At 44.1% G+C, this 26,377-nt stretch overlaps 3 protein-coding genes across 7 annotated transcripts in view; 2 read left to right on the top strand and 1 right to left on the bottom strand.

The window, feature by feature from the left end:
- UNC80 (unc-80 homolog, NALCN channel complex subunit) overlaps window positions 1-7,856 on the top strand; it is a 130,406-nt gene extending 122,550 nt beyond the window's left edge. For all 3 annotated transcript variants that reach the window (XM_075027939.1, XM_075027937.1, XM_075027938.1), the window contains 4 exons: window positions 4,402-4,483; window positions 5,004-5,115; window positions 6,288-6,499; window positions 7,352-7,856. In XM_075027939.1, the coding sequence (XP_074884040.1) occupies window positions 4,402-4,483; window positions 5,004-5,115; window positions 6,288-6,499; window positions 7,352-7,621 (676 nt within the window). In that variant the 3' untranslated portion in view covers window positions 7,622-7,856. The remainder of the gene's footprint in view (window positions 1-4,401; window positions 4,484-5,003; window positions 5,116-6,287; window positions 6,500-7,351) is intronic.
- Window positions 7,857-11,390: 3,534 nt separating this feature from the next.
- Window positions 11,391-14,829, top strand: RPE (ribulose-5-phosphate-3-epimerase). 3 transcript variants are annotated; one of them, XM_075027942.1, is made up of 6 exons: window positions 11,392-11,550; window positions 11,680-11,759; window positions 11,890-12,029; window positions 12,351-12,485; window positions 12,644-12,730; window positions 13,181-14,829. In XM_075027942.1, the coding sequence occupies exons 1-6, from the start codon at window positions 11,429-11,431 to the stop codon at window positions 13,301-13,303; spliced, it is 687 nt and encodes a 228-aa protein (XP_074884043.1). In that variant the 5' UTR covers window positions 11,392-11,428; the 3' UTR covers window positions 13,304-14,829. The 3 variants fall into 3 exon arrangements, with proteins under 3 accessions (XP_074884044.1, XP_074884043.1, XP_074884045.1); XM_075027944.1 differs by having other exon boundaries at window positions 11,416-11,539; XM_075027943.1 differs by lacking the exon at window positions 12,644-12,730 and having other exon boundaries at window positions 11,391-11,550.
- Window positions 14,830-18,308: 3,479 nt separating this feature from the next.
- KANSL1L (KAT8 regulatory NSL complex subunit 1 like) overlaps window positions 18,309-26,377 on the bottom strand; it is a 66,561-nt gene continuing 58,492 nt past the window's right edge. The window contains 3 exon segments of the mRNA XM_075027941.1: window positions 18,309-19,936; window positions 20,562-20,742; window positions 22,221-22,333. Of these exon segments, the coding sequence (XP_074884042.1) occupies window positions 19,688-19,936; window positions 20,562-20,742; window positions 22,221-22,333 (543 nt within the window). The 3' untranslated portion in view covers window positions 18,309-19,687.

Below are 26,377 nucleotides of genomic sequence, written 5' to 3'. Positions count from 1 at the left end.
TTCCTTAGGCAAAAAGGTTAACAGATGTAGTTGGGAGTCAGTTCTGTTGAGGTTTATTATTCTTTTCAAGGAGCGGGCACTAACATCTGAAGGAGGGGCGTCAGGGCTGCAAAGCCTTAGAAAGCATGAAGACAGGGAAATACTGCAAATTTTTATAGAAAGGCTAGGTTAGAGTTCTGTGAGGAAGAAAAGATGTTTCAACTGCATTGTTAAATGTGCAAATTGGATTCCTTCTCTAAAGGACAGAAGTAATAAAGCAGAGATTGTAGGAGCTTATTGTGCTGTGTGGATCATAGGACAGAATTGATGTGTTTTTATATTCAGGAACATTAGTTTTGAATAAAGCAGGCTCGAGTTTTTCTTACATAACTTTGATTTCAGCTGGAGCACAATAACAACTGTTTAGGATTGCCTTCTGAATTCAAAAGCTGCTGTTTAGTCATAACTGACATAAAGAAATAGATCATATGGAGACTAGACCCTTATGGAAGGTAAGAGTTTTAAATAAATTAAGTAAATAGTGACAAACACAAAAAAGAATATCTCTTTCCCTTTGTTCTATTGCAATTAGAGCCAGCCATGTAGAAGAGCAGTGAAGATGGGAAAAGGATAGCATTCAAGTGTTCAGAAGTAAACAGATAGCATAGGGTGGGTATGGGGCTGAGGAGCATATGTGTCCAGCATCGTGATTTGTTGTGGTTATAATGTGAGATGGGAGGATATTTTCCCAAATCAGAAAGGAAGAAGAAGAAGTCACTGTAATGGAAATCTGTTGCACAAACACATTTCCCTTTAATGTTTGTTGTTATGCCTATCTTAGCTTAATGGTGCCTGATAGGGAAAATCAGTGTGATTCACTTTGCCAGGTCAAGTGTAGCAGATCTAACACTGTCTGGGCTAGGATGTGTCTGGGAATACAAGAACTGGAGTTCATCTACATTTTATCCCATTCTCCACTGGCCTTTGTCCACTAACCCTCTTATTCATGTCTTGGGACACAAAATGTGTACGTTCTACTGTAATGGTGTGGCAAGCATGTACATCTTTTTAATAGATTTTTAAACTCCTTGCTTCCTTTGTCTCTGTTTTGTTTTCTTCTTTCTTTTTTTTTTTTTTTTTTTTTTAGCTGCATGGTTTCTTGTAATTCATGAGCATTACTTATTATAATTGCCAACCTGATGAAGTTTCTTTTAGTCCCCACTGTGTGACTGCACTGGCTGTCATTTCTTGTAGTGCTGGCAACATGCTTCCACGAAGTTGGGTTGGTTTGATCTTTTGCTCACATGTCTCTGCCCTAACTATGTAACGGGAGTAACATTATTGTGAAGATAAAACCCCTGACAGAGATACTCAGAGACTGACAGAGCATCTTTGTGTTGGGCAGCAAAACCTTCTGGTTTGTTATTCCCAAATAAATCTGTCTCATATACTGCAGAAAACCCCTACTTATCGATCACAATGCCACAGGGGGGAAACATACTGTCAGCTGAAATGGCATTTGATTCTCGATTGGGTCCTGCAGGCTGCCAGAAAAACAGTATACTCCTGGTCAGGTTTGGTAAACAAGAAGAGACAGAAAAGGAGAGAGGGACGGCTACGCAGAGCCAACAGTCTGCCTGCCACACTAATTTTCCCGGAAACAAGATCAGTAGCGCTGTTCTTTGATGTGAAAAGAAACTCTCACAAACCCTCCTGAAGTGAAAGGTTATATCTGAAAATTCAGCCACTCATCTGAAATTTGTGGTCTCTCTTTCCTTCCCTTCTTCAAAATTTGGGGATAGAATGCAAAAAGACAGCCACAGCAGGACTGTGCTGTGCACAGGCAGCTCTGCAAAACTCAGCTGCTCTCGGGTCCACCGTTTGCCTGCAATAGATATCTTCAATTTCAGCTCATGAGATCATCCCAAATTATACCAATTTATGTAATGATTCAGTACTTGAAGTAAACATCCCCCAGCTCACTAAACTCATTTCACTTATAATATAAGCCAGGCTGAAAATCCCAGACTCCAGCAGCGAGACACAAAGTCCAGCCTTTCTTTTGCTCACCTATTGTTTGTCTTCAGTGCACAGATTACTCCACGGGAATCGGTTTTTTCCTCATGTGTAGCCTCTGTGCCCTCATGCAGTCTGTGTACTCCCTTTATCTAAGGACTTTTTCAAAGTGTTTTCATGATGCATGTGAAATGGGTTTGTTTCACCACTATAAACAGTGTTTTGTACTGAATATAATTGTAGTCTTTCTGCTACAGACATACCTCTCCTCACTCATAGAACTAAGAGTTACTGTTCCTTCATCAGAAATTGTAACAGTATTCTCAAAGCTAGTCCATTATTTTTTCAAGACCTTCTCCAGCTAATTCCTAATTCATATACTGGTAACTACTCTAAAAACTTCTTAAAATTTAGAAGAATAAGTTTTTATGTAATCCTAGAAACAGAAAATGAAGAAAATTCTGCAAGCTGTAATTTCAGGTAGTCTAGATCACAAATCTAAAGACTAATTTACGCACAGTCTCTTTGCTTTAATAAGGAATGATGTGTTGCTTTCAGGACCTACCAGTCATATGTGCTGCAGTCATTGTCTGGGTCAAGAACACAGTCCCACTAACAGGAAGTAACTTTGGAGACTCTGCTTATTCATAGGCGGGTGTCAATACCCTACCTAAAAGCTGGAAAATATGTTCCAGAGACTGGTGATCTCATTTGGAAGAGCTGTCTGAGGGAGAAAAGGACTCAAATATATCTTGTTTGTTCCGGCTTTGAGATTGCAGAAGCTTTTTTCCTTTTTTTTCCAAACCACTGCAGCTGTGGTGAGATTGCCAAGGGCATGCCTAGGATTATTAGGCTGTGGTCAGACAATCAGAAGAGAAACAGCTTCAGGGTCTTAAAATGTCTCTGTCCTTGAAGTTGCCTATTGTCACCCCAGCAGAGCTGGTAGAAGCACACGCATATGATTTAGTGCAAAGTCTGGCTTTAGTTTAAACTGATAAGGGAGGGAGGAATAGGACTTTTAGGTCAGGTAACCAGATTTTGACCTGAAGCAGACCAGGAGGCTCTCATGTTCTGTTCCACCAAACCTTCTAAGGGCAATAACTTCTGCCAAAGTGAAGAACGAGCTGTTCAGGAGACAGAACATTTTAAGCCTCTCCACAGACATCCTCCATGTCTTTTCTGACCAGGTCCCTAGGTTTGTCTTCTTCCTCTGCTCCTGGAAGGTCAGGCGATTAAACGTTCACTCTGTTGGTGGTACTGAGCTCCTCCAGGGAGATCCAAGGAAAACATCTAGAGAAAAGAATGTTGTTTTCCTTTAGATTAATGCAGGCCAAAGGCAAAATGGATTGCAAACACTGAATCTTCAACAATCAATGCCAGATATAGCTGGAAGTTTCTTAAATAGGATGTGTGGCTCAGTAGATTCCAGTCTGTCCCAAATAAGCAGCTGCCTGATTTATAAGTCCATCTTAAATGTTAGTTGCTATTGTAACCATATGTCTCTCAGACATAGTTCATTCAGCTAAAATGTTTTGTGACCACTGTCTGCTAAATGACCAATTTTAGCTGTTTGGAGGAATACAGTGCTTTGATAAAAATGAGGGGAGGGTGGTAGTCAGTTGAATGGTAGAATGAGATGGTATGTAGCCGAGTATGTTTTGTTGTTAAAGATTCTTTTCTGCAGGTTTTCAGATATTTTGTGCCAAGGTATTAAAAACGAAAAAGCTGTGTGTTTATATATATATATATATATAAAAAAATAAAATTTACGTTTACTTGTCTTTTTTGTTTGTTAGCCACAAAAAGTCTTAAGGCTGCAAGTGTTGAGTGTGGGGCCTTGTTCACATAACTCATGCATCCATTCTGTGAATGGATCCTTTGTCACTTTGTGTTTGTTTTTTGTTTGTTGACTTAAATTGAAATTAAAACCAGATGACAAAATTGTGATGAGGCTGTGGAGTCTATTTGGGAGGAAAAAAAATTAGCTTTTACAACATCAGCCTTGAAAAAGGAAAAGCAAACAAGAAGGCTTTTGAGCTAGGAAGCTGGTATTCTTGCGTTTATTGATGTGGCAAAGGATGCAGAGAAGTGAGTGTTGCTCAGTGGGATGCATCAATCAATGACTGAAAACTGAAATCTGCAGTTATTTATATTTGGATGCTACCTGTGTGTGGCCAAGTCCTGAATGCCATGACTCCACCTTCCACCCTTTCCTAAGCCCCGGAAGCCACAACCCAACAGATACGTCCCCCCCATCCTTCAAAGACAGTATTGCTCTTTGAAGTGACTGTGCCATTAGTGATTGGTTTATTTATTTATTTATTTATTTAAGTCACAATTGCCAGGACACCTACTACTTATACAGGGTGCTTCTGTGCTTGGCCTAATGCTGTCAACATCTAACAGGGTGGCAAGCGTGCAGAGCGAGCCAGGACAGCAGAACCTTCTTCTGCAGCAGCCCCTGGGGCGGAAGAGAGGCCTACGGCAGGTGAGAACACAGGGAGTGAAGAAACCTTCTCTCCTTCTGTTTGAGTCAGTGTGGTTTTTCTCATCTGTGTCTGTTTTGAAATGATTTGTGGATGTGACACGTCCCATTTACCTAATTTGTGATATACCAGTGCAGTCCATTGAGTTAGCAGGAACCGTAGCACAAGTCGTAGATGTGAGGCCTGACAAATCCCTGAGAGAGGAGGGGCACTTTGTTTTGAATTCCCCAACCTTTTCCTTTGCAGGCTTTTTTTTTTTTTTTTTTTTTTTTTTTTTTTATTAAACGATGGCCACACAATCTGCATTGCATTACATTCACTATTGAAACTGAAAAGGCACAAAACACAGAAGTTCATATGAAGGAGATGTCTGAGCCACGGGAACCTTAAAACCTGTATCTGCTAAAAGTAGAGTGAATGGACATCTAGAGGAATAGACAATGATGATCGGTTCTCCTGACAGAGGAGAAATTGTGTAATATGTGAACGTGCATCAGCCTAACTCTTTCTTCCAATGTTTAGCTTCGGCGACCACTGCTATCACGTCAGAAAACTCAAACTGAACCTCGTAGCCGTCATGGAGCTCGACTTTCAACCACACGGCGGAGCATCCAGCCAAAACCAAAACCTAGCGGTAGGGCAGTGCTGCATTTCCACAACCAGTGCTTCATATTTGAAAGAAGAAAATACTAGGTTGTTGTTTTAGCTTAAAAGAAAAGTTACTATGTTGTTAGTAGCCTGTATTAAAGTGAAGTGCCAGCAGTTTTATCCTTTTTCCTAGTAGGTGGATATCCTATCAGAAAAATCACCCCCTCAAAACACTTTGGTGGTTTCTCCAAACTGGACAGTGAATTATCATGTATCCTAGAGGTGTGCAGAATTTAGGGGACAGGTATCCTCTATTTAGGATGCCTTGTCCAAAACCTCCAGATGTGCAAATTTTGAAGCTGCTATTGAGAGTAGTAGAAAGAAGGAAATTCCCATCATTTGTAAGCTTAGCAGTGCAGAGCTTTAAGGGTTGTATATAGAAGTGAATATAGGACTTTTCTAGTCCATGTCATATATTTCCAGGAGTCAGCACTGCCAAGCAGAGCAAGTGGCTGTATTCTGTACCATCTTAAAGTGAGCAGTTAACTGTGGAGGAAACACCTGGAAGACCAAAGGTTGCTTGCGAACCTTCTGGGTTTCTAATCACTCAGCCAGGATGGTGCTGGGGCAACAGCACTGCTGGAAATGTTTGAAACATAAAAGTTGACCCAAAGTAATTATGAGCAGGAGCAGGGATAGCAGTTTTACTGTCAAGTTTTAGTCTAGCTGTCTTCACTCTGTGCTGTTCTGTTATTCCCAGATAGTGGACTCTGTCTGCAGGAATGGGGGGGCAATCAGCTGCCCTCTTTCTTTTCTCAAATTTCCTGCAAAACCTTGGGCAATTCCCTTATATATTTGCATCTCAGTTTTCCTTTTTTAGTTGAAGGCAGAAATGCCTAACTCACATGGGAATTCAATTCAGTACATTCTTCTGGGATGGAAAGATGTTATGGGTGGCATTTATCTCACCAAGCCATGACAAAGGTAGGGTGACTAGTCTTCAGGAGAACCCTGACTCTTTCCGTGGCTTTAGAGGAAGCCTAGGGTAAAAGGCTTTTAGATTAGACTCCAGTTAGACAGCTTATAAAAGATGGGATGAATCACGAATCCCGTCTTAGTTATAAAAACTCCAGGGATTCTCTTTTCTGTTCTTGTTGTGTTTCCCTTCCCAAATTGTAGCATCTTAATACTCAATTTTCTGGGCTTTCTACCCTTCAGCGGAACAGAAGCGGTCAGTGACTTTCACTGAAGCCCAGCCTGAGGCAACAACAGTCTCCTCAGGGGACCCGTCGACTCCAGCAGCCCAGCAGCAGGGCTGCAGCCACAGCAGCCCCCAAGAGACCAGCAAGCAGGAGCTGCTAAGTAAACCTGTGCTGACTTCCTCACCTGCCATTGCTGTAGCTGATCTCCACAGTCAGACCACTGGCCAGGTAACGTGATTGATGGTTTTACTATGTGTGTCTGTCTGCTGCTTCATCAAAGCTGCAGCACAAATTTATAGGGAAACGCCTGATGCATTATAGCACTATAATGAAAGCCGGTGGGTGACTGAAGGCAGCAAACTCTTCTGTGTGTCTACCCTTTAGGCTGACTTTGCTGTCCAACGCCCTACTTTTGTAAACCATCCACTTCTAGATCTATGCAATGATTCTTAATTTGCAAATATGTTTCCTGCATCTTCCCTTTTCACCTTCCTGTCACATATAGTAGTCCTTCTGGACCTGCTCAGCAGGGCAAGTTTTCAACAGGTTTTTACAGCTTGCCCTCGGAGAAGTGCGTCCTTAAGGAAGGACTCCTTCAAAACCTCAGGACTGTTTTAGCAAAAGCATCACATTTCAAAAGAAATTGCTTGTCCAACATTTTTCTGGTTGGACACCACTGAGAACAGTGCAGGGACAATCACAGTCATCCCTTCAAAACATCAGTAACATTGAGATCACTTTTATATGCCCAGATATCTAGTGTCTTTTGGTGGTTATGTCCTTTGCCATGAACAAATAAAAGACACCCATCTTGGGAATACACTGAAAAAAAATGAAATGAGGAAGCGTTAATGACTGAAATCAGATAACCTTTCTGATCATTGCTACAAATTTGATTCACTAGCAAAAATAGATCATTGTTAGGGCAAAATTTTAGGGATTTATAATCTGCAAGTGCCTGGTCCTTTATGGTAGAAAGTATTTCCAAATAAGAAAATATTTTATAGATGTTCCCTTGTTTTTTTGCCTTTCTCCCTCCCACTTTCTCTGAGCCTGACCACTGGCTCTTCTCAATTGCAGAGCGAGGCACTTTCTGCTGAGAAGGAGAAGGAAAAAGAGGAGGGCTTGGAGTCCCGGCCAACAACAGCACAAAGCACCCCACCCACACAGCTCTCTGACACCGAGGACTACGCTGGCCTTGAGACCACCAGCTTGTTGCAGCACAGGGACACTGTCCTTCACATCAGTGAGGACAATGGGATGGAGAACCCCTTGCTGGCCACTCACTTCAGCTTCACGCACGTGGAGCTTGGGGAGACTGATGTTGATCTAGATGAATCTCACGTTTAATGCTTGGGGAAGTGCAGTAGTGGGAGGAGGCAGAGAAAAGTGTACCTTCTCCTCTAAGTTCCCTGGTAACTAGTAACTAATTAAAACAAGAGCACTTTATTAACTGAAAGCAGAAAATAGCTAACAACTAACCGGTTGCTATAGACTGGCAAATTCCCGTTTGTGAAATCTATTTCAGTTCAGGGCAAGACCACAGGAACAGAGAATTTTTACAAAATTCTCAGAATAGGGGTGTGTGGGCAAATATGTGGTCCATAAAACCTTGATCTGGTAGTCATGTACTGTGATGAGCAGCCTTGCTGGGTAAGGGGGCTGTTGTACTGCATGAGAAAGAGAAGAGAAGCCTCTTCTGAGATTGCGCCCAAGATTTATTTTTGTAGCGTTTTTGAGAGGAGGGCTATATAGTAGCTGAATCCAAGGCTCTTTCTTACACCTTAGTACTGATAGTGAAAACACTGACCAAAAGTACCAATCTAAAGCTTGATTTTCACAAGCCTGGGACCATTGTTTCTAACTTGCAGAGCAATGATAAGCACCATGGAGCAATTAGACTTTTTTTTTTTGGCACTGCAAACTTTTTAGTTCTGGAGTTTACTTTTGTCTGTTGCTTCCATTACACTCTGTAAGATATTGCCCTTGTTCTACAAAAATATTTGCTCTGTAAAACTAAATACAGTACATACCATAAGAAGGAGTGCATGTGCTGTACACAGATATAGATGGGCAGGGGGCGAGTGGTCTGCAGATGGTAAAAATAGCCCACACTGTCCTGCTTAAATGTACTGAGTAATTCATCTCCACAGCTTAAAAAAAAAAACAAAACAAGAAACCACATCTGGAATGTGTGGACCTTCTGGTACCTAGCAACCGCTCCACTGATGCTATGTACTTACATATAGGGATTTAAAGTAAATATTTATATATGGTATTTTCATGTTCCTATATATATAAAAATATATATGTACATTGTAAACAAAAGAAGATGGATATTGTAAGGCAGAAACTTGATGAAAGAATCTATTTTTGGCATGTTGAGATTGTATTTAAAAAGGTTCCATTTTATGTATGTGATGTTCATGGCTGCAAGTATGAGAGAGAGGAAGAGAGATTAACATTTATACGTAGGTGGAGATCCCCATGGGGGATCAGCTGAAGTCACAGCTGAGTTATGGGCTATGATGCAGCATCATGGAATTACACTGAAATGTGACTTTAGCCATTAGCCGCTTGTGGGCAAACTGCAAAACAGCTGTGAAACAAACCATGAAATCATAAGCAACGCCCAAAGTTACCCTGTGCTTTGGGAATCACACACTGCCTTTTTCAGCTTATGTTAGAAGAACTAGAGTTTATAATGATGGCATTATTGTGCTGGGGAAAATATTCTAGCTCACCTTGAGAGTCTGTAAAATGTGGTAATTACCAGTTTGGCTCCCGAGGGCTTGTAATTTGGATGCATGCATCATAAAACAGCCTTACTGAGGAAACAGAACGATATCCTCCTATCCATCTCCCAAGAAAGGACTCGCATCTCTCTTCAACAGCTCTGAAATAGCTGCTTAAAATACCGCCATACAAACAACTGCCTCACTGCTGTAGCGCAGCATGCGGTTTTTACTGTTGTGTGGAAAATTAACCATATACCTGACAGCAGGTTTCAGCCTGCTGAAACCCATAGAGCCTTCGGGCTGTGCTGCCTGGTATTTGCCAAATGTTCACATTTGATGGGAGCTGTGCACACCAATCTGAGGAGGGAACTCGGGCACGTTAAGCCTCTGAAGATAGCAAAAGCCATCCTTCTCCCAGGCTCATGGGTGTTGAGCATGCTCTGCTGCCACCACGTTGGTGAGAGATGGAGACTCTCAGCACCTCTTGGGAAAAACAAGGCTGAAAAGGCAACAGTTTTGGTAGTGCACCGCCATATATATATATAGGTGGTGCACTAATGCACCTTTAAAGTGTACATGGTTTTGTAAGAGAGATGGTTGGGGGAAGATGGCAGCGTCTCAGTCTGCTGCTCAATAGGCGTCCTGAATGACAAACCACTTACTCTGCTGACTAACAACATGCTGTACCGCTTCTTATCTCTTCAGCGCACAGGAGCCAGTGCCAGCTACCTATAGGAGACTGCTTTGGATTAGCTCCTAGCTTGGAGGTCACTCAAAGAACTGCTAAATTCCAGATGTTAAGTTTTGTTATTAAGAGTGATGCACAAATGAGGAGAAGCTTCACTTTCGAATTCTGAGGTAGGCTGGGTCACTGGTAGTCAGGTGGGGGAGGAGAGGTTTAGATGCGAGCTGAGTAAATGGCTGGGATAGAACACATACAGAATTTGTGGTGCATTTTATAGAGCAACCTTTTCTGCTGAAAATGAGAAGGAAGTCTCTTCCTTGATGAAAAGTCGATGCCTCACCATGGTACTCCACTCTAATGATGACAAAAATAACTGTGATGTACTTCATTTAATTCAATATATGTAATAAATGTTTCCATTCAGGTTTCCCATGGTCACCAGTCAACCCACAGTAGTAAGCCATAGCAAAGACTAAAATGCCTCTTTTTAATGTCTGCCCTGCTAGAAATCAATGCAGCTTATAAATGATGTAATCCATAATTCAGTTTATTCAGGTGGCTGGGCAGATGGTGTTGATTTTGTTGGATGGCTGTTGAGAAATGGACAAACAGGCAGACCAGTCGGTCTGTTTTCTCATGTGTTTTATTTTCCTATTGGTTGCACTTAATACTGTACTAATGAGGTGCATACAATGTACTTTGGCTGGTTTTGTGCTTTCCTCCACTGTCTCTTGTAACAGAACTGGTGTATATTTCTGCTGTGAAAACAAAGGATGCTGCTTAAGTAGTGTTAGAGGCCTTAAGCGCATGTCATGTTCAACAAACGTCCAGGCCATGTGAGTCTCGTCAGCGTGTCAGTCGGTCCCATTGCCTCAGCATTTTTATGCAAACCTTGACTAAATACAGAGGAGTGTCAGCAAAAGGACAGAGTTCTGTGTGTCAGCCTCTTGTGCAACACCGCCTTGGTCTCCCTTTCTTTGATACACTGCTACGCGAGGCTGTTTTGTCCCGGGATATAGACTGCATGCATTAAAATTTACCCATCTCCTTTCAATCCTTGCCTTGCCGTAGCTCACCTGGCACCTGCCGCCCCCGGCCCCCAGGCTGTGGTGGGGTGCGAAGTAGCACAGCTGCCCTCAGCCTGCTTTCAGGGGTAACAACGTGTACTTTGTGGCAACTTAAAAAAAAAACCTGTCAAAACCAGGGGGTTAGGGTTTTTTCCCCCCTCCAGCGCAGGCCCTTTGCCCGAGGGTGGCTCTCCAGAGGGGTCTGTGCCCCCCCACAAACGCCCAGCGGGGCCTTGCTGGGGCAGGCGGGGAACAAGGCTGACGGTCTGCCAGCCCCCGAGCCGAGGTGGGCGGTGGGGCGCGGGGGCCGGCCCTTGAGACTGGGCCCCCGGCAAACGACTGTTGGGAACCGCCAAAGACCCCGGCCGGGCCGTGCCGTGCCGAGCCGTGCCGGCCGGGGGCGGGGGGGGCTCTGCTCTCCCGTGCCCGGACTCACAGCTTGCGGGTGGCCGGTAACGGCCTCAAGCTGCGCGCTTGCTTTCTTCCGCGTCGGCAACGCGCCGGCCATGGGGTGCGACCCCGGGGCAGGGGGGAGCCAGGCGCCCGCCGCGGAGCGACCCCAGCTCGGCCCCCAAGATGGCGGAGGGCGGGGCGGGGAGGGGCGGGGGCGGCCGCCCCTCCCGGCAGGCTGCGCGGCTGCGCACGCGTGGGGCGGCGGGCGGCGGCGATGGCGTCGGGGTGTCGGATCGGGCCGTCCATCCTCAACAGCGACCTGGCGGCGCTGGGCGCCGAGTGCAGCCGCATGCTGGACTGCGGGGCCGACTATCTTCACCTGGATGTAATGGACGGGTAACGGCCGGGGGCGGGCGGGGCCGGGCCGGGGGGCGCGGGGGGCGGCCGCCCCCCAGGCTGCGGGCGGGCGGGCGGCCTGCCCTGCCGGGAGTAACCTGCAGGCGGGTCTCTCTCTTGGGCTCCAAGACACTTCGTCCCGAACATCACCTTCGGCCACCCCGTCGTGGAGAGCCTGCGCAAGCAGCTGGGCCAGGAGCCCTTCTTCGGTAAGGGGGCTGCCCGGGACGCGCTGTCGGGGCCGGCCCCTGCGCTCCCGGCCGGCGCGGGGCGGGCGCCGGCTTCCGCCGCGGCCGCCGGCGCTCGCTGAGGGCTTTCGGCCCTGCTCCCCTCTTCCAGATATGCACATGATGGTGGCCAGACCCGAGCAGTGGGTGAAACCGATGGCTGTCGCCGGCGCAAACCAATACACCTTCCATCTGGAGGCCACGGACAATCCGGGGGCGTTGATAAAAGACATTCGGGAGAACGGGATGAAGGTGAGGGGAGCGCAGGCCCGGAGTAGCGGGCTGCGCCCGGCTTAACTAACCGCCCTGTTGCTGGCAGCGGAGGGCCCGTCGCCATGGCGTCGGGTGGGTCGCAGTTGGCGCGTGCAGCCCTAATGCTCTGCATGTGTGCAGTTGGTCTCCAGCTTTGGTTTAAGAAGAGCGGGAATCTGTAGTTAGAGCAGCCTGTTCTTACCGTGCTTATGCAGACACGCAACTGTTTGTTTCCCTGGGAACTTGCACACAGCTCGAGCCAATCTTGCTGCCTTCGTGTCATCCTAAGGCGCGCCGGGCTTTGTCTTGCCTCTCCTGCAGGTGGGCTTGGCAATCAAGCCTGGTACTACAGTTGAACACTTGGCACCTTGGGCCAATCAGATAGACATGGCTTTGGTGATGACAGTAGAACCTGGATTCGGAGGGCAGAAATTTATGGAAGACATGATGCCAAAGGTAAAATTTAGTTTCCTTATTTATTGATCTTAAAGGTCATCACCAGCATGGAGTGAACGGTGAAGCAAATAAACCTGTTCTGGGCATGTAAGAAGCTATAGGTAGCTGTAGCAGCCGAGCGTGGATCTCGGTGCCGACCTTTCTATACCATTTGTCAGGTCCAGTGGCTGAGGACACAGTTTCCCTCACTGGATATTGAAGTGGATGGAGGAGTTGGGCCTGACACCATCCATAAGTGTGCAGAGGTAAGAGGCTGAAGCATTCTTGGTTACTGTGCCAAGAGACTTAGTTGTCCCTCGGAATATGAAGCCTAGGAGGAGTTGCATTTTGACCATTAGTTTTCAGAGGGAACAGTAAAGCACAGTTAATATCAAAATCTACATGAGGTCTAATCTTGTGCCTTTTTTTTTAATAGTGGCTAGTGAGGCCTCTGCTAAGCTAGAAGGTTGTTTGTTTCTTGTATGTTTGGGTCAATATGGGCAATGAGGAAGAAATTAGCGATCTGGGGAAGAGCTGTCTTCTGAACTTGGTTTGTGGTTTTAGTTAGAGGTATGTATGTTACCTGCGTCCCACAGATAGCGTTTGTTTGCCTACCAGCTTAGAATTCACTACCTCCATGTATGTTTTACAGCAAGAAAACTCTTTCAGAAGTTGATCTGTTCCATGTTATTGAGTGGGTGTTTAATGTCTTTCAGGCAGGTGCAAATATGATTGTATCTGGCAGTGCTATTATGAAGAGCGCAGATCCAAGATCTGTGATCAATCTTCTAAGGAATGTGTGTTCAGAAGCAGCTCAAAAGCGCTGTCTGGATCGGTGAGACCTACCCAAGCAGTGTTCAAGAAGGCTCTGTGTGTGCAGGAGAACCCTTGTTTCTCGTGCGTAAGGGAGGGCTGGATGAACATTAATTACGGAAACTCCTTGCTGCTGAACAGAGGAATCATTCCTTCGCTGCAATGAAGCAAGCAGCAGTGAAAAACATTCTGGCTGTCTTTCAGGGTTGAAAAATGCAATGGTTTGAACCTGTCTCTTGATTCTGTGGAGGCTAATTTTATGGCACAACCTGTAACGCTGACTGTATTGAACTAAACTTCAGTCAGTTTTTGCTTACTAGAAGAGTGTAGCATCACCACAAGCAATCTCTCTTGGGGAAGACTCTAATCAAACTGCCTTCTCCTGTCTGTATTTTGTCATTTGATCTGTGCATTCCTACAAAACTTTTCCAGTATCTGCATTAAACACCCCTCCCTTGGTGTGGTAAGTCTCCTTTAAGCTGTCAGAAATGCGTGGTTTTGCGAGTAAGTCTGGGAAAAATGCAGTTTAAGAAGAGGGCTAAAAAAATCCCACAGGTGCTAGTAATGTTCCTTTGTTTTGCTTTTACTGCACAGAAGGACTTGACCTACATAAGTAAGTCAAGTCAAGCATCAAACAAGAAGTCAGTGCAACCTCTTTACCAGGTTACAAGCTGGGAAATACTGTCTCAATTTACCTTTCTTTCAACAGCCAGCTGCGTCTGAAATTCCTGGAAGTGATGGGATTCCATGGAAGAATGTTGCTTTAAAACCCTACAGATAGATAGTTAAAAAACTTTATCTTGTCCCACAGTCTCCTTGGTTTGTACAGATGCCCGAGTGAGTAAGAAAGACAGCGACATCCAGGAACGTAATCTGCTGAAGTGATTTCAGCGTATGTAGGCTGAAATGCACTGCGTGGAGATGGCTCTGTGAAACGGCTTAATGCTCCTCTTGGTTATGAAGCCAGATACTTTTCATACCTTCAATTTTCTTGTGCTGACTTCACAGCCTGGCCTGTTTGGGCATGTGAAAGGCAAGAGTTACAACCCACTAGAGGAAGACCCAAGCAGGTCATTTTAGATGGTCCTGCCTCCCATGGCTCTAATTAGTCCTTTAATATTTCATGGTATGTTGCGTGGTGTTTTTCCTTTTAAGTTGCAATTACAGAACAAGGGTTGCAAAGGTCTGCTGCCCCAGGGGAACAGCCCAGAAAGCTCAACAAGCTGCAGCCAGTCCATTTCCACAAGGCCAAAGTCAAATCTGTTGACCTTGCAGCAAAGCTGGGCACATGTCGCCTAGCAGATGGTGAGGCAGTGCTAGAGCTGATGCACCCCTTCTTATAAGCCCAGGAGCTGCCAGCTGTCCCACAGATAGGCCTCTGCTCTGCGGCTGTGGAAGGAGACGGCTGCAGTACAGCCTGGGTCACTGCCATTGTTAAGTAGGAGGAGGCAGGGCTAGTTCAATCTAGACAAGTGTCTGAAATGCCTGAACTACTACTTTTTCCTGTGTGGTTAATTGTGGTTTAGGTGAATAAATGTCTTTGCTTCCTGTTTCCCCTTGCAACCCCATTTGAGAACTAGCAAAAGAAAAGATGAGTCATCTGGAGCTGCTGCACTGAGGACATCTTTCAGAAGAGGCTTGCCAAAAGAAAACTTGGCTAGGAAAGGTAATAGTCTAAATGGCTGTTCGATGTGTTAAAGCAGTTTATTCGTACTTCTGGAAAGAACCTGTGTAGAGTCTAATAGAGTGTGCATAGAGAAACTGTCACGGCTCTGGGATCTAGAATGCAGGCCAGGCAGCCACAAATAGGCAATGAAAATGTTAGTTTAGGATTTGGAAGTGTGGCTTTTCATGCTATTGAAAGCAGCAGGACAGCAGCTCTAGTATCCTTGCCTCCTGCAGTTGGCCTTACACTGGTTTTTGAAAGGGTAATAAAACTATTTCTGCCTTTTTTTTCTAATTAATGGCAGGGCAGGGGGGCAGACATCCCAAAGTCATGCTAGTTAACTGATGGTACTATGCTTTGTTCTGAGCATAGAACTGTACAGTATATTTTCTTTCATAGGTTGTAGTCACTTTGTAATTGTTTTAAATCTCGTAGCTTGCACTTCCATTGACATTCAGGGTAGGAGTGTTGTGGGAGAGAGAGAAATTACACTCACAGTAAAATTACTCAATTGCTTTTTTCGATCTAAATCCCACCCAGGTGGGTTTATGCAGCTGGCTACTACTGCAGCAGCTTTTTACACATCTAAGGTTAAATCTATTAGTGACCACAGAGCATCCATGGCAGTAACAGTAATGATACTTGGTCTTCTAACGCTTAAGACTGTTCCAGTTTCTCACCTCTGTACATTAACAGAAGTATGGCCTGTCCTCCTGTACTTGGTAACATATAACCCCACAGCAGAAGCGCCACAGCTGCAGGACTTGAACCAAACACTGACACGAAAAACAGAAGAGCTGCTTGCCTGGTATCCACAGGGCCAAATAAACCCCAGGACCGTTAGATGTTGCAATACCCTGATAAAGCAGTTTCAGCAACAAGGGAGAGCACAGCCTGGTGATAGTTAAGTCACATGGTCTAGAGCAGTGATCTGACAGAGCAAAGGCTCTGTCTGCACTGGAAAACAGAATAAAAGAAACTCTGATATAGCCGAGCTGGGCTTGGATGTGTGTTCCACAGGGTGGTACAGTGCACATCCCTGAGCAAGATAAAAAACTGCAGTAGAGACACACAGAGCTTAATTTTAATAGGGCTTAGAAGTTTGTATTTGTACTTACATTCTATTAAGGTCCTGGATGCAGAGATGAAGCGTTTAAACTCACATAGCAGCAGGGTGCAGAACATAAGTGGCCTTAAAAAAATGTCTCAGTTGAAAACAGTAAACAAAGCACAAGGGAAATGGCTTGCTTTCTGGAGCTGCAACCCCACTTTCATGCCGGGCAGGGGGGGCGGGGGCTTGCAGCATTATATTAAGTTGGTATTGCACAGTCAGCCTTTGTAATACCTTCAGCCACAACATTAGGAGCAGTGCTGACAGCTGTTTCATAGCTTAACAGCCAAAAGACAAACAGGTTGGGTTGGTTTTTTTTTTTCCTGTTGTTTAAAACTTTGAAAAGGAAAGAAAACAAGCAGAGGTTTCTTACACATTTTATGGCTTTCAACCATGAGACTGTCTCTGAGCTCTCAGCCCTCTTCCGCCACTAGCAGCTTCCTCACAACCCCAACATTCATGCAAAAACTGGCCTGGAGGTAGGAGTCCAGCTCTGCAGGGAAAAGGGCTGCAGGCAATAAATGAGCATAATAGTGCCAATTTCAGCTACATGCAGCACAGGGAAAGAACATGAAAGGAGGGGGCTGGGCATTAAGTGCTTTTGCTAACCTTGTCCTAATAGTGAAATGGGGCTACTGAAAAATCAGGTGCCCCTCTGGCTGGAGCAAAGATGCACAGTGTAGAGACAGAGAGGCCAGGGCACAGTGCCTGGTCTGCTGCAAGAAGGTGGCAAATGATCAGAGGTGCTGTGGGTGAGGAGCAGCCTGCGGCTTCCCAAAAAGCATCTCACTTGACATGTGTGCACAGGGTTCCCCATCTGACCCTGCCAGATGCAGGGCTGCTGGACGTAGGCAGGTGACACGAGAAAAGCAAATGCAGCCTGTTCTTCATCACCCCTCCCCACCGGCCTTTGCCTGCCACACTTCCACGCGCCGCTCACCTGATGGCAGAAGCCTGCGCACCACTAACACTTGGAGAGCAGCCCCATGGCTGGGGCATGGGGAGGAAGAAGTGCTCTGGCACGCTTGTCCGGCCATGCAGTCACTCAGGCAGCTTTGTGTGAAGGCAGCTGCAGTTTGTTGTCACAGGTCTAACCAGCTGAGAGGCAGATGTTAGAGAAAAGACTTCTGACAGTGATGGGGTGGGGTTATGACCACATGGACATTTTTATAGTTTCTCCAGGGATTTTTTTTTTCCAGTCTGCCTGGCCTTTCTTTGGCTAGCTTTTTTATTGCTGCCTTGTGAGGCATCAGCTGGTTCCCACAATGGCTGACAACATCTGAAGAGGGGACAAAGAAAACATGCTTACCCTTGCTCCTATCAATAACCACTTGTGCAGCCCCTGCAGCTGGCAAGATAACAAGCAGCTGCTCTAGACCAGCACACTGGAGCCTCACCCAAAAGCAACACAATAGTTCAGCAGCACACCACAGCAGGGAACTGAACAGCAGTGCAGGAACAGCTTTACAGTCCACGAGGCTGACCAAACTTGGGTTAATCCAGCTCTTCACACAGGTTTTTTCAGCCTCATTTTAACACCCTTCCCTTCCCACCCCCCAATCTAGAAAAACACTCTCCTCTTGCTCCTTCCCGTAAAATGCTGGACTGCATTTCCATTTCCTGACGGCACCTTCAGGACACGTTAAGGCAGCTAGGTGCCTGGTTTACTCGGTCTGTCCCATCTCTTTAAATTACAGAAACTCCTCACACTGCCCCAGGGATCAGACAGAGCAGGAAGCCCTAACCTTACAACAAAGCTGGGTGAGAGCTGGTCAGATCAGGCTTTTTAATGAACAGAGATGGGTATGGAAAAGACCTGCAAAGCATTTGAGACACATAACTTTCAGAAACCTTTTCCCAGCAGCAGATGCACATGCAGGACAAGAGAGATGGAAAAATCCACCTCTCTGTTGAGACGCTGAGGGGGACCTCAGCCTCACAGCACTGGCGGAGCTTCGGTATGACAGCAAAGCTTAGTGCTGCTGCTACTTCAGTGTGTTCGCAAAGCCAAGCAGGTCTCTGTGCCAAGAGGAAGCATTACTGCTATTTCTTCACTTCTAAAAGGCCATCAAATTCAGACTATATACAACATATATAGAAATAACTTTTAATTAAAAAAACCAACCTTGCATCAAAGATTATTGTATCAGACATTGAGGCAAGATTCAAGTTTAAGACAAACCAGTGTTAAAAAAGTGTTTAAAAAAATAATCAGAATGTGCAATAAACTACAATGTAGCAATAGGTTGTAGTGTTGAAACTTTACTGAACTGTTTTCAGATGCCCAGTGTATATTTGCTGTCATTTTGACAAAAAAAAAAAAAAAAAAAAAAAGAGACACTAAAACTGGGTCATCTGTCCAGTGCCATTCCAGATATTACATGTGGAAGAAAATTTTGCACAAAAACAGAGACTCCTATTAAACTGCCTTCAACTGTCCTACACAGAAAAACCTCCTGTTGATGGATTATACCTACATTCAATGTTTCATCTTTGTTAATACCTCTTGAGATTGCAGATACATTCCAAGCTATGCTATTCAGATGCAAGTTTAAACAACTTGCTTTTGTTTCCTCACTGTAAACTCACTGGGAAATTAAAATTCTATCCAGAATCACAATGGAAAGCTTTGGGGCTTTTTTCTTTATTGGTCTTGAGACATCAATGATCTTTTCCTTTTCAGCTAGTCACCAAATGTTGGCATACTTATGAGACTCTTACAAGGCACTGTACAGAAACTGGAATGAGACTTTGTCTTTAACATATTAAAGCAAAATATTACGAGCCTCATTACTACTGGAGGACCAAGGAAGTTAAGATGACCCAAACCACAATATTCCAAGAGCTGCTTCACTGATTTGACTCGACTCCTCATTCCTTCCATTTCTCTATACCCACACGACTGAAGCAGAAACCCTACTTTCTGAGTAGCAGATATATCGACTATTGAAATGCAGTGGTCTATTTCTATCTTATTGCTTGAGGGACATCTATATGAAACATGCCCTGGCACTACAGAGAGCTGAGTACAGATTTTAAGCTAGATGCAAGGCTTTCAGAACGCCTGCTTTGAAACTGCTGGTTCTCACCTACCCTTATCTTACACACAGATTATACACATGCATTTAGAGAGGCAGATTTCTGCCCCATGGTCATGCCACACAGGAAAATAATCTGAGGCTATCACTTCTCCTCACTATTTTTTCAAGTAGTTTTTCTGTGTTCAGTTGAAGTTGTTGGTTAAGGTAGACAGCATCTCCTGCTGCAACAGAATCCACCAGAACCAGAAATGCGTTTGAAAACAAACAAAACAGAAAAGGATGATTATTAATAAATGTGGCAATATGACAACAGAAAGCAAATGGTGCCAGCAATTTATGTGCGCCCACTCCCGACATTGGGAATATTAGACTTCCAGCTTGAAATAATTACTTTCTCTTGGGGTTCAGGAAGAAGAAAGTGTTGTCTTTGGGATTTATCCTGCCTGTTACAAAGCAAGAAAGAAAACATATTATATGCAGCTAACGTACAGGTTTTGAATTGTGCTGTCATATGCTGTGTGAACAAGAGAGATTTTACCTTACACTTTTCTCCACCTTAATTGGCTTTCTTAATGAACCACATTATTCCCTGTCACCTTTGTTTTCTTGTATTGTTGATTCCCAGGCAAACATTTTCGCAGTCTTCTGGCTCTTCAGTAGATTGTTTTCTTGGTGGCTGGCCATTGTCTGGCAAACCAATGGGTGTGCATGAAGTACAGAGAGAGTCGCTGCAGAAAGCTGCACTTGACATTTCAGTCTGACTCGTTATTTGATCCTGGCACAGTAAAGCTTCTACCTCTTCATCTTTTAGTGGAAAAACTCGAAGTTCCCACAGCCCAGACTGAAAGGAATCAGAAGGGTAGAAGTGAGGGTGGAAAAAGAGAAAAGAGGGAGAAAAAGGGATTTCAGCGGAGTCTGAACTGATTAGCTATGTGCAGAACAATCTGCTACCAAGTGACAAATGAGTGTCTGTCTTTATGATGTTTGCAGGGCACCAGCTGTCAATGTAAGCTAGCTTCATAGAGTTTTGAAATAGTAACAGAGCTACAATTGAACAAGCACAGTGCAGGAAGGGGGAAGCTCTTTTCCATGGTGCCAGACCATCAGGATACCTGACCCCAGAAGCATCAGGCCTGTCTAGAACCCTGGCCAACATCCCTGAAAAAAGATCTAGCATTCCTGAACCCAGGCCTGCCGTACTCGCCTCAAAAACGCATGCCGTGTGTACTGAGCAATGAAATTTTTACCTGTTGACAAATCTTGGGCTTAATTCATAAAGCACACCAATATAGTTCTAAACAGGAGCGCTACGTTCAGTCTACATAAACTAGGGGGACAGCCTGAGATTCTGATCTCAGATTCTGATCCTCCTCAGACAGGAGGATATGTTCAGGTTCTTTGTTTTAGGTTAGAGACAGTGGTCACTGAAGACCTGACCAGACCCAGAAGCTACTGGAAGCACCCACCTTCGCTTCCTGGCTCTCCCTGCAGAGTTGTGCAATCCCTGAACCAACAGAGCTGTGTGCTTCCGACGTCAAGTCGGGAACAGGTTCAGCAGCGCAATGCAGCGGGGCACAGGAGCTGCTGTGGTGGTCTTTCTGCACCGAATCTTGGCTGTGTCGTCCGTCGGCATTTTTGCTGTAAGATCTAATGCAGGATAAGAGATGAGAGTCTTAAGAGCTACTCCCTGCTCTTTCACATCGCCAGAACAATGTAGATTTTCTTTTCAGTGCTCTGTTTCTCCATACATGCTACCTACATTTTACTTATTTAAATCAAGAGAGCAGATGAAAACACATGGTTCTTAACAACCTCGTTGTCGCAAGCCAGAGCAAAGCATGCTACGTGGAGGGGCTAACCAGATAAAACAGGTCTGGTACAGGCGCAGTCCAGCTGCAGGACAGCTGGTGGCTGGTCCCACTCCTGCACCTTGCTCCACACCCTCATCAGAACTGAAATTTTGGACAAGAGAAGTCAGCGAGCCATGGGCTGTTCCCACGCAGGAGAACATGGCATCATTTGCAGGAGCCTGCAGAGTCCAAACTGCACTGTCAGCAGACTGTGCCAATGTAACCTGAGAAGAAACAGCAGGTCCTTGGGCTCCCCGTTCCCACCTCTGCTCTGGACTCATTTCCAAAGCAGTCAAAATAATTCAGTAAGATTAAAAATTTTGATCTCGCCTTTAATGCACATTTGAACTAGATGTAAAATACTGGCATGCATCTTCAACACCAGGTGGAAGTCTGGCCTTGCTCATATCAATGGCATTTCTTCTGAATTCAAATAGCACAAAGATTTCACCAAGGGGTTCACAGTTTCAAAATTAAGGGTACGTATAGAACTTGTATTTTTCTGTACACTTTCTAAAGCTTTTTTTTTATGTTCAAAATTGCTTAAAATAGAATTCCTTAATACGGTTTAGCTCTAATTTTATCCTGCATTAAAAAAAGCTCTCTTTGCATAGTTATTCATAATGTCATGGTTCACTTTCAGCCAAGAGTAGACACAAGCATATGATAAATAGCAGAAAAAGTTATACCTGCATTTATAGGATGCTTCTTGTCCTGGCAGATTCTGAAGCAATTTATGGGAATCCCTTTCCCAGAGCCAAATTGCAGATGCACTGCTTTTTGCAAGACTTTTAGGGGTTATATTTAATTCTCCAGTTTTGCACCGGCCAGCAAGTCTGTGAGAATTAACCTTTTTCACACAATGACTTTTTAAAGTGTAAGGTCCCTGGCACAGCCCAGGACCCTTCAGTAACGTGCCTCTGAATACAGTGGACTTTCATCTAAGGTGAGTGAAGTTACACTTGGTGGCTAAAGTCGTAATAACTGGGAGTGGCACAAACTAGCCCAGCGATGTGTTCAGTATGGGAGTAAGATTTTTATTCACTAATACCAGGTCACTAACATGCCAAATTTCTGTAAGTATGTGTGCTTCAGAACTGCCTTCCCTTTCCAGCCACAAAACCAAATGTACCTGGTACTGGTCCCTGATGAGTTAATTAATAAAGAGTGCCCTCATTTTCAAACTCCTCTGTGACAGCATTTCTGAAACTGCTGCACCACCAACCAACACCAGTGGTTCAATAGAAGTGCTCTTATCAAAGTCAATACACCTGCCTGCTATTCCTTCTGGGCCAGCGGCTCTGCTCCCACAGCGACCACCTTGCTCGCTCTCTTTCTTCATACTTTGTATGACGTAAGGAAAAAACTTCATCTGACAGATCTTCTGTCTGTAACGAAATAAGGGATAGCTGCTGCCATAATTATGAACATTGCTAGAAACAAAGGCAGCCATTATTACATATAATTCTGCAAAGGTCTGTTCACCAAACAAGAGGCAGCAACACAAAGCATGGTTGCAATATAAAGGAACGTCAAAATACACGCATTCAGCTTATACTCTCACTAGAGCTCTAGTATATGGGATACTGTCACTTTTGCTTTATTTCTCTGCATGTGTGTGGTTGATCTGAATGGATACAGAAATTATACCCCCCATGCAATGAACACATTTTTCTCTATGGTGAGAGGCAGAAAATTAAGAGGACAAGTATTCATTTGCAAATCAAGGCAGTATTAAAAGCACATAATAAAGACAAGCAAAAATTCCATGAGTTTCCAGAGACTGCTTTAGGAGGAGGCTGGGACCTGGCAGCAGGATTTGCCAGGTGCTCTTTAAGCATGGAGAAATAGGTCTGAGATCACCAACTTTGATAGCTCCACATTGAGAGGAACTCAGCAAACCTGAGGTGCTGCATTCCTGCTACGAAATCAAGCAGAAAATAGTTTCTGCAGTGAAGAGACTATTTCTTAGCAAATGACCTGCACAACCCCAGTACAGCTTTAAACAGCCCTAATGTGAGTACCTCAACTGCCTGTAGTCAAACAAGAGCCAGCTTTTTTGGTAGAACTCCCCAGATGTAGCAATTGCATCTGACCTTCACTTTGAAAGAACCATCTTCATTTTTCCATTGGTAGCACACCAGGAAGTTTGCTCCTTAGACACAGCTGTTTGCTGCCCTTCCCCCTCACTCCCCAAATGGCAAGGCAAGCTCTTGGCTGGACCCCTCCAGCACAGCTCAGAGTTAGTTCAAAGTGCTCCATTCAGCCTCTTCAAAGTTCAGCTAAAAAGCTAAGGCTGGCAAGAGCATACAAATGCTGCAGCCATGGATTTTATGCCAGCCACTCCCAACTGAAAAACAGAGAAATTCTAGGAAAGAACAATTCCTGGTCATAGCAGCTGTGGAGCTGCACTGCCAGATCAGTCCTGGACAAGAATTATACCAATAATTGGGGGGTCATGGAAAATAAAATTAATTTTTTCTATAAAGCAAAATCGTCAGCAGTGTTATACAAGTAACACCATTTATCTTCCGACTGAGTCTGATAAAATACAGAACCAAATGCAGAGTCCTCACTGCAGTGCCAGATAGCGCCATACAATGTCAGCTGGAAGTACTCCAGACAGCTAATGTCCCTGAGGTTTTCTGCAGAAGCCATTCTTTGTATCAAGTCTTGCAGCACTGAGGTAGTTCATGACCATTATGGGTACAAAAGCAAAGTATTACAATGCATTTATGCTGCGGTAAACTATGTTAGTGGCATTCAGCTTGCCAGAGAGCACATTTCCAGCCTAGGTGGCTGGTCATGAACTACAGCACCACAGTGAAATTTAATGGGGCCAACAAAAAGGCTTTTTAAAGGCTTCAGTGCGATCCGAATCGGCCACAGGACCTGCTTGCTAAAACTGTAGCTGCGCGGTTCCTCCTCAGCCCAGCACTCAACAGGAACCTTCAGACAAACAGGCCTGCTTTGTTTGCCCATCTCATGACTGCTTTTTGAAGACTCCTCATTGCTTTTATTTATTTACGTTAAACACAAACCACTTTGTTAGCTGCTGGTTTCCTTTCCTGCAAGTCAACTTAATTGGTTTCCTCCTCTCAGAAATTCACCAGCTCTGTCACTTGGATGGCATCAGTATGGGGCTGCATCTCAGTTCAGATTCTGTCTTTCCAAGGTCAATGAGGTATAACGTGAAAGTGAGAATTTTATGAACTGCAAAAGTGCTATTCCCTCAGAGAAAAGTCAGGATTTTTCCATGTGCTCAGATTTCCTTTGAAGTGGAAACAAAAGATAATTTTGAAAGAAAAACTTAGACTTTGAAAATAGTTTTCTTAGCAAATTGCCAAAACTTTTCATGCTGGGAAGAAACTTCATTTTTAACAAGCTTCCTTTCAAAAATCAAAGTCCACTTTCCTCTCCAAGCGAAGAGTTTTGAAAAATACAGAAATAAGCCTTAATGTTCCTTTTCTATAGCTGGTGATAGCAGACTTAACTACTTGTATATTTAAAATGAGTTTTATCCTATGCCATTGAAGACTAGCAAGTAATAAATTTCCTTATTTAAAAATTATTCTTTGTTCTATGGATAAAATCACATTACATCAGAGTAAAAGGTCTCTACTTGGTTCAATACAGCCTCTGCCCTTCCCCAGTTTTGTAATGCTTTATATTTTCCTCCACCAATTTTAGGGTAATTTAAAGTTGCTGTAACTGGAGAAATTTGATTTTTTTTTTTCCCCACTAAGGTTAGTTTAAAAAAGGACAAAAGAACTGTCATTCCTTGGTGGATGGATCTGGCAGTGATGTTGAGAAAAAAGACTATTAGGAAGGCCTGTTTGTGAGGCATGTCTAATGATTTCACTCAAAGAAAAAGACTTAAAGCAAACTAAGGTTTGGATCCCCCCCCATCACATCTAGTTAAGCTACAAGACACTATGCATTAATGTTGAATAGCACCAGGAGTATTTCTGAAAGGTTCTCCAAACAACAAAGTCTGTGTTTCAGTCTTTGGCTTCACAGGAAAGACTGAGTCATAAGCCATGAAAACACTTATGCAAAACTAATTACACACAGAATTATTCCAAAGTATTTGTCATTACTAAAACGACTACAAAATAAACTTGAACATTACTTTACAACTGTGCCTTGCCAGAAACTTTAACCTGGACAAAACAAATTAAAAACAAAATAAAACAGGAAAACCCGTGCCATACCCTCCTATGCCTTAAAGCAATAACAGACTGCAAATTCATACATGCAAACCAGGAAACTCAAATGCTCTATTTCAAAAAACTAAGTATTTTTAGAGCAAGTAATAGAGCAGACATCAACAGTAGATTAACTTTTGCATTGCCCAACTGTTATGTTTGTCCTTGTAAGGCAAAATTTCCAGAAACAAAAATTAGGCACCCAAAAAAGGTAAGCTTTTTGTGTTCAAATAAATAGGCCTGATTTTCAGAAAGTGCTGAGTTCCCATCCTTGGAAGTGTGGCTCCTGTAGAACACGACAAATTTGGGACCCCACATTTTTTTGTAACTTGTGGAAACTTTGGGTGCAAGTCTATTGCATGGATACAGGTTGTTGCATTCAAAGCCTTTAAATGAAGAGGGAAGGAGGTATCGAGTGGAAGAAATCCCTAACTGCTGGTTGACACAAGGACAACTCCAGAAGTTTTAAATTTAGCCATGCAGAAGATAGGCAGAATAGAAACCGTTATACCAGCACAGGCTACTATGCAGTGGAAAGCAAAGAAAAAGCTTACTTTTATATAAAAGCAGGAAGTACATTTTGCCTTCTCTTGTCCTTCACGAATGATCTACTGAGGCTTGCCTTGATTTCAGTACCACGGATAATTTCAAGAGTGCCACAGTGTGAGTGCACAAAATGCAAAAAGGTAATGCTGCTGTTCTCTCATGTCTTTTTTCAAGCTTACTCGGTAACAAACCTAACTCAGTCTAAAACCTAAAGCAAGGAAGTGAAAGAATTATGATCAGATAACCACCTTTTCTCAGTACTCTGAAAAACATCCAAACCAATTAACACGATCCTAAAAGAAAGGGGGAAAATTTGGCAAAGGATGATTTACACAAACAAGATCTTTAGCATTTTTCTGTTGTCTGACATTTCTCCTCTCTCGTTCTACCCAGCAGCTGACAGACAATACAGAAGCAGTGGACCACAGCAGGAGGCAAAGCTGCTTTATTGTTAACTCAAGTCACTTCCTGCCCAAAGGATGAGTCATACAGGATCAACTAGTCGTGCCAAACACAAATGTACTGGGAGGGCTACTAAACCAGCAATTAGCCTATGAGCTTCACAGAGAGACACCTTGAAGTCCCTTCAGCAAAATACGCTAAAAGTACATGAGACAAGTCATCTGTATGGGATCTGAAATCTAAACAAGAAATCCACCGAGTCTTCCAAGCAAGTCC

Source organism: Buteo buteo, chromosome 5 (assembly GCF_964188355.1).
Source record: "Buteo buteo chromosome 5, bButBut1.hap1.1, whole genome shotgun sequence".
NCBI classification, from domain to species: domain Eukaryota; kingdom Metazoa; phylum Chordata; class Aves; order Accipitriformes; family Accipitridae; genus Buteo; species Buteo buteo.
The sequence above is the reverse complement of the archived record's forward strand: the minus strand, read 5'-3'. Positions and strand labels throughout refer to the sequence as shown.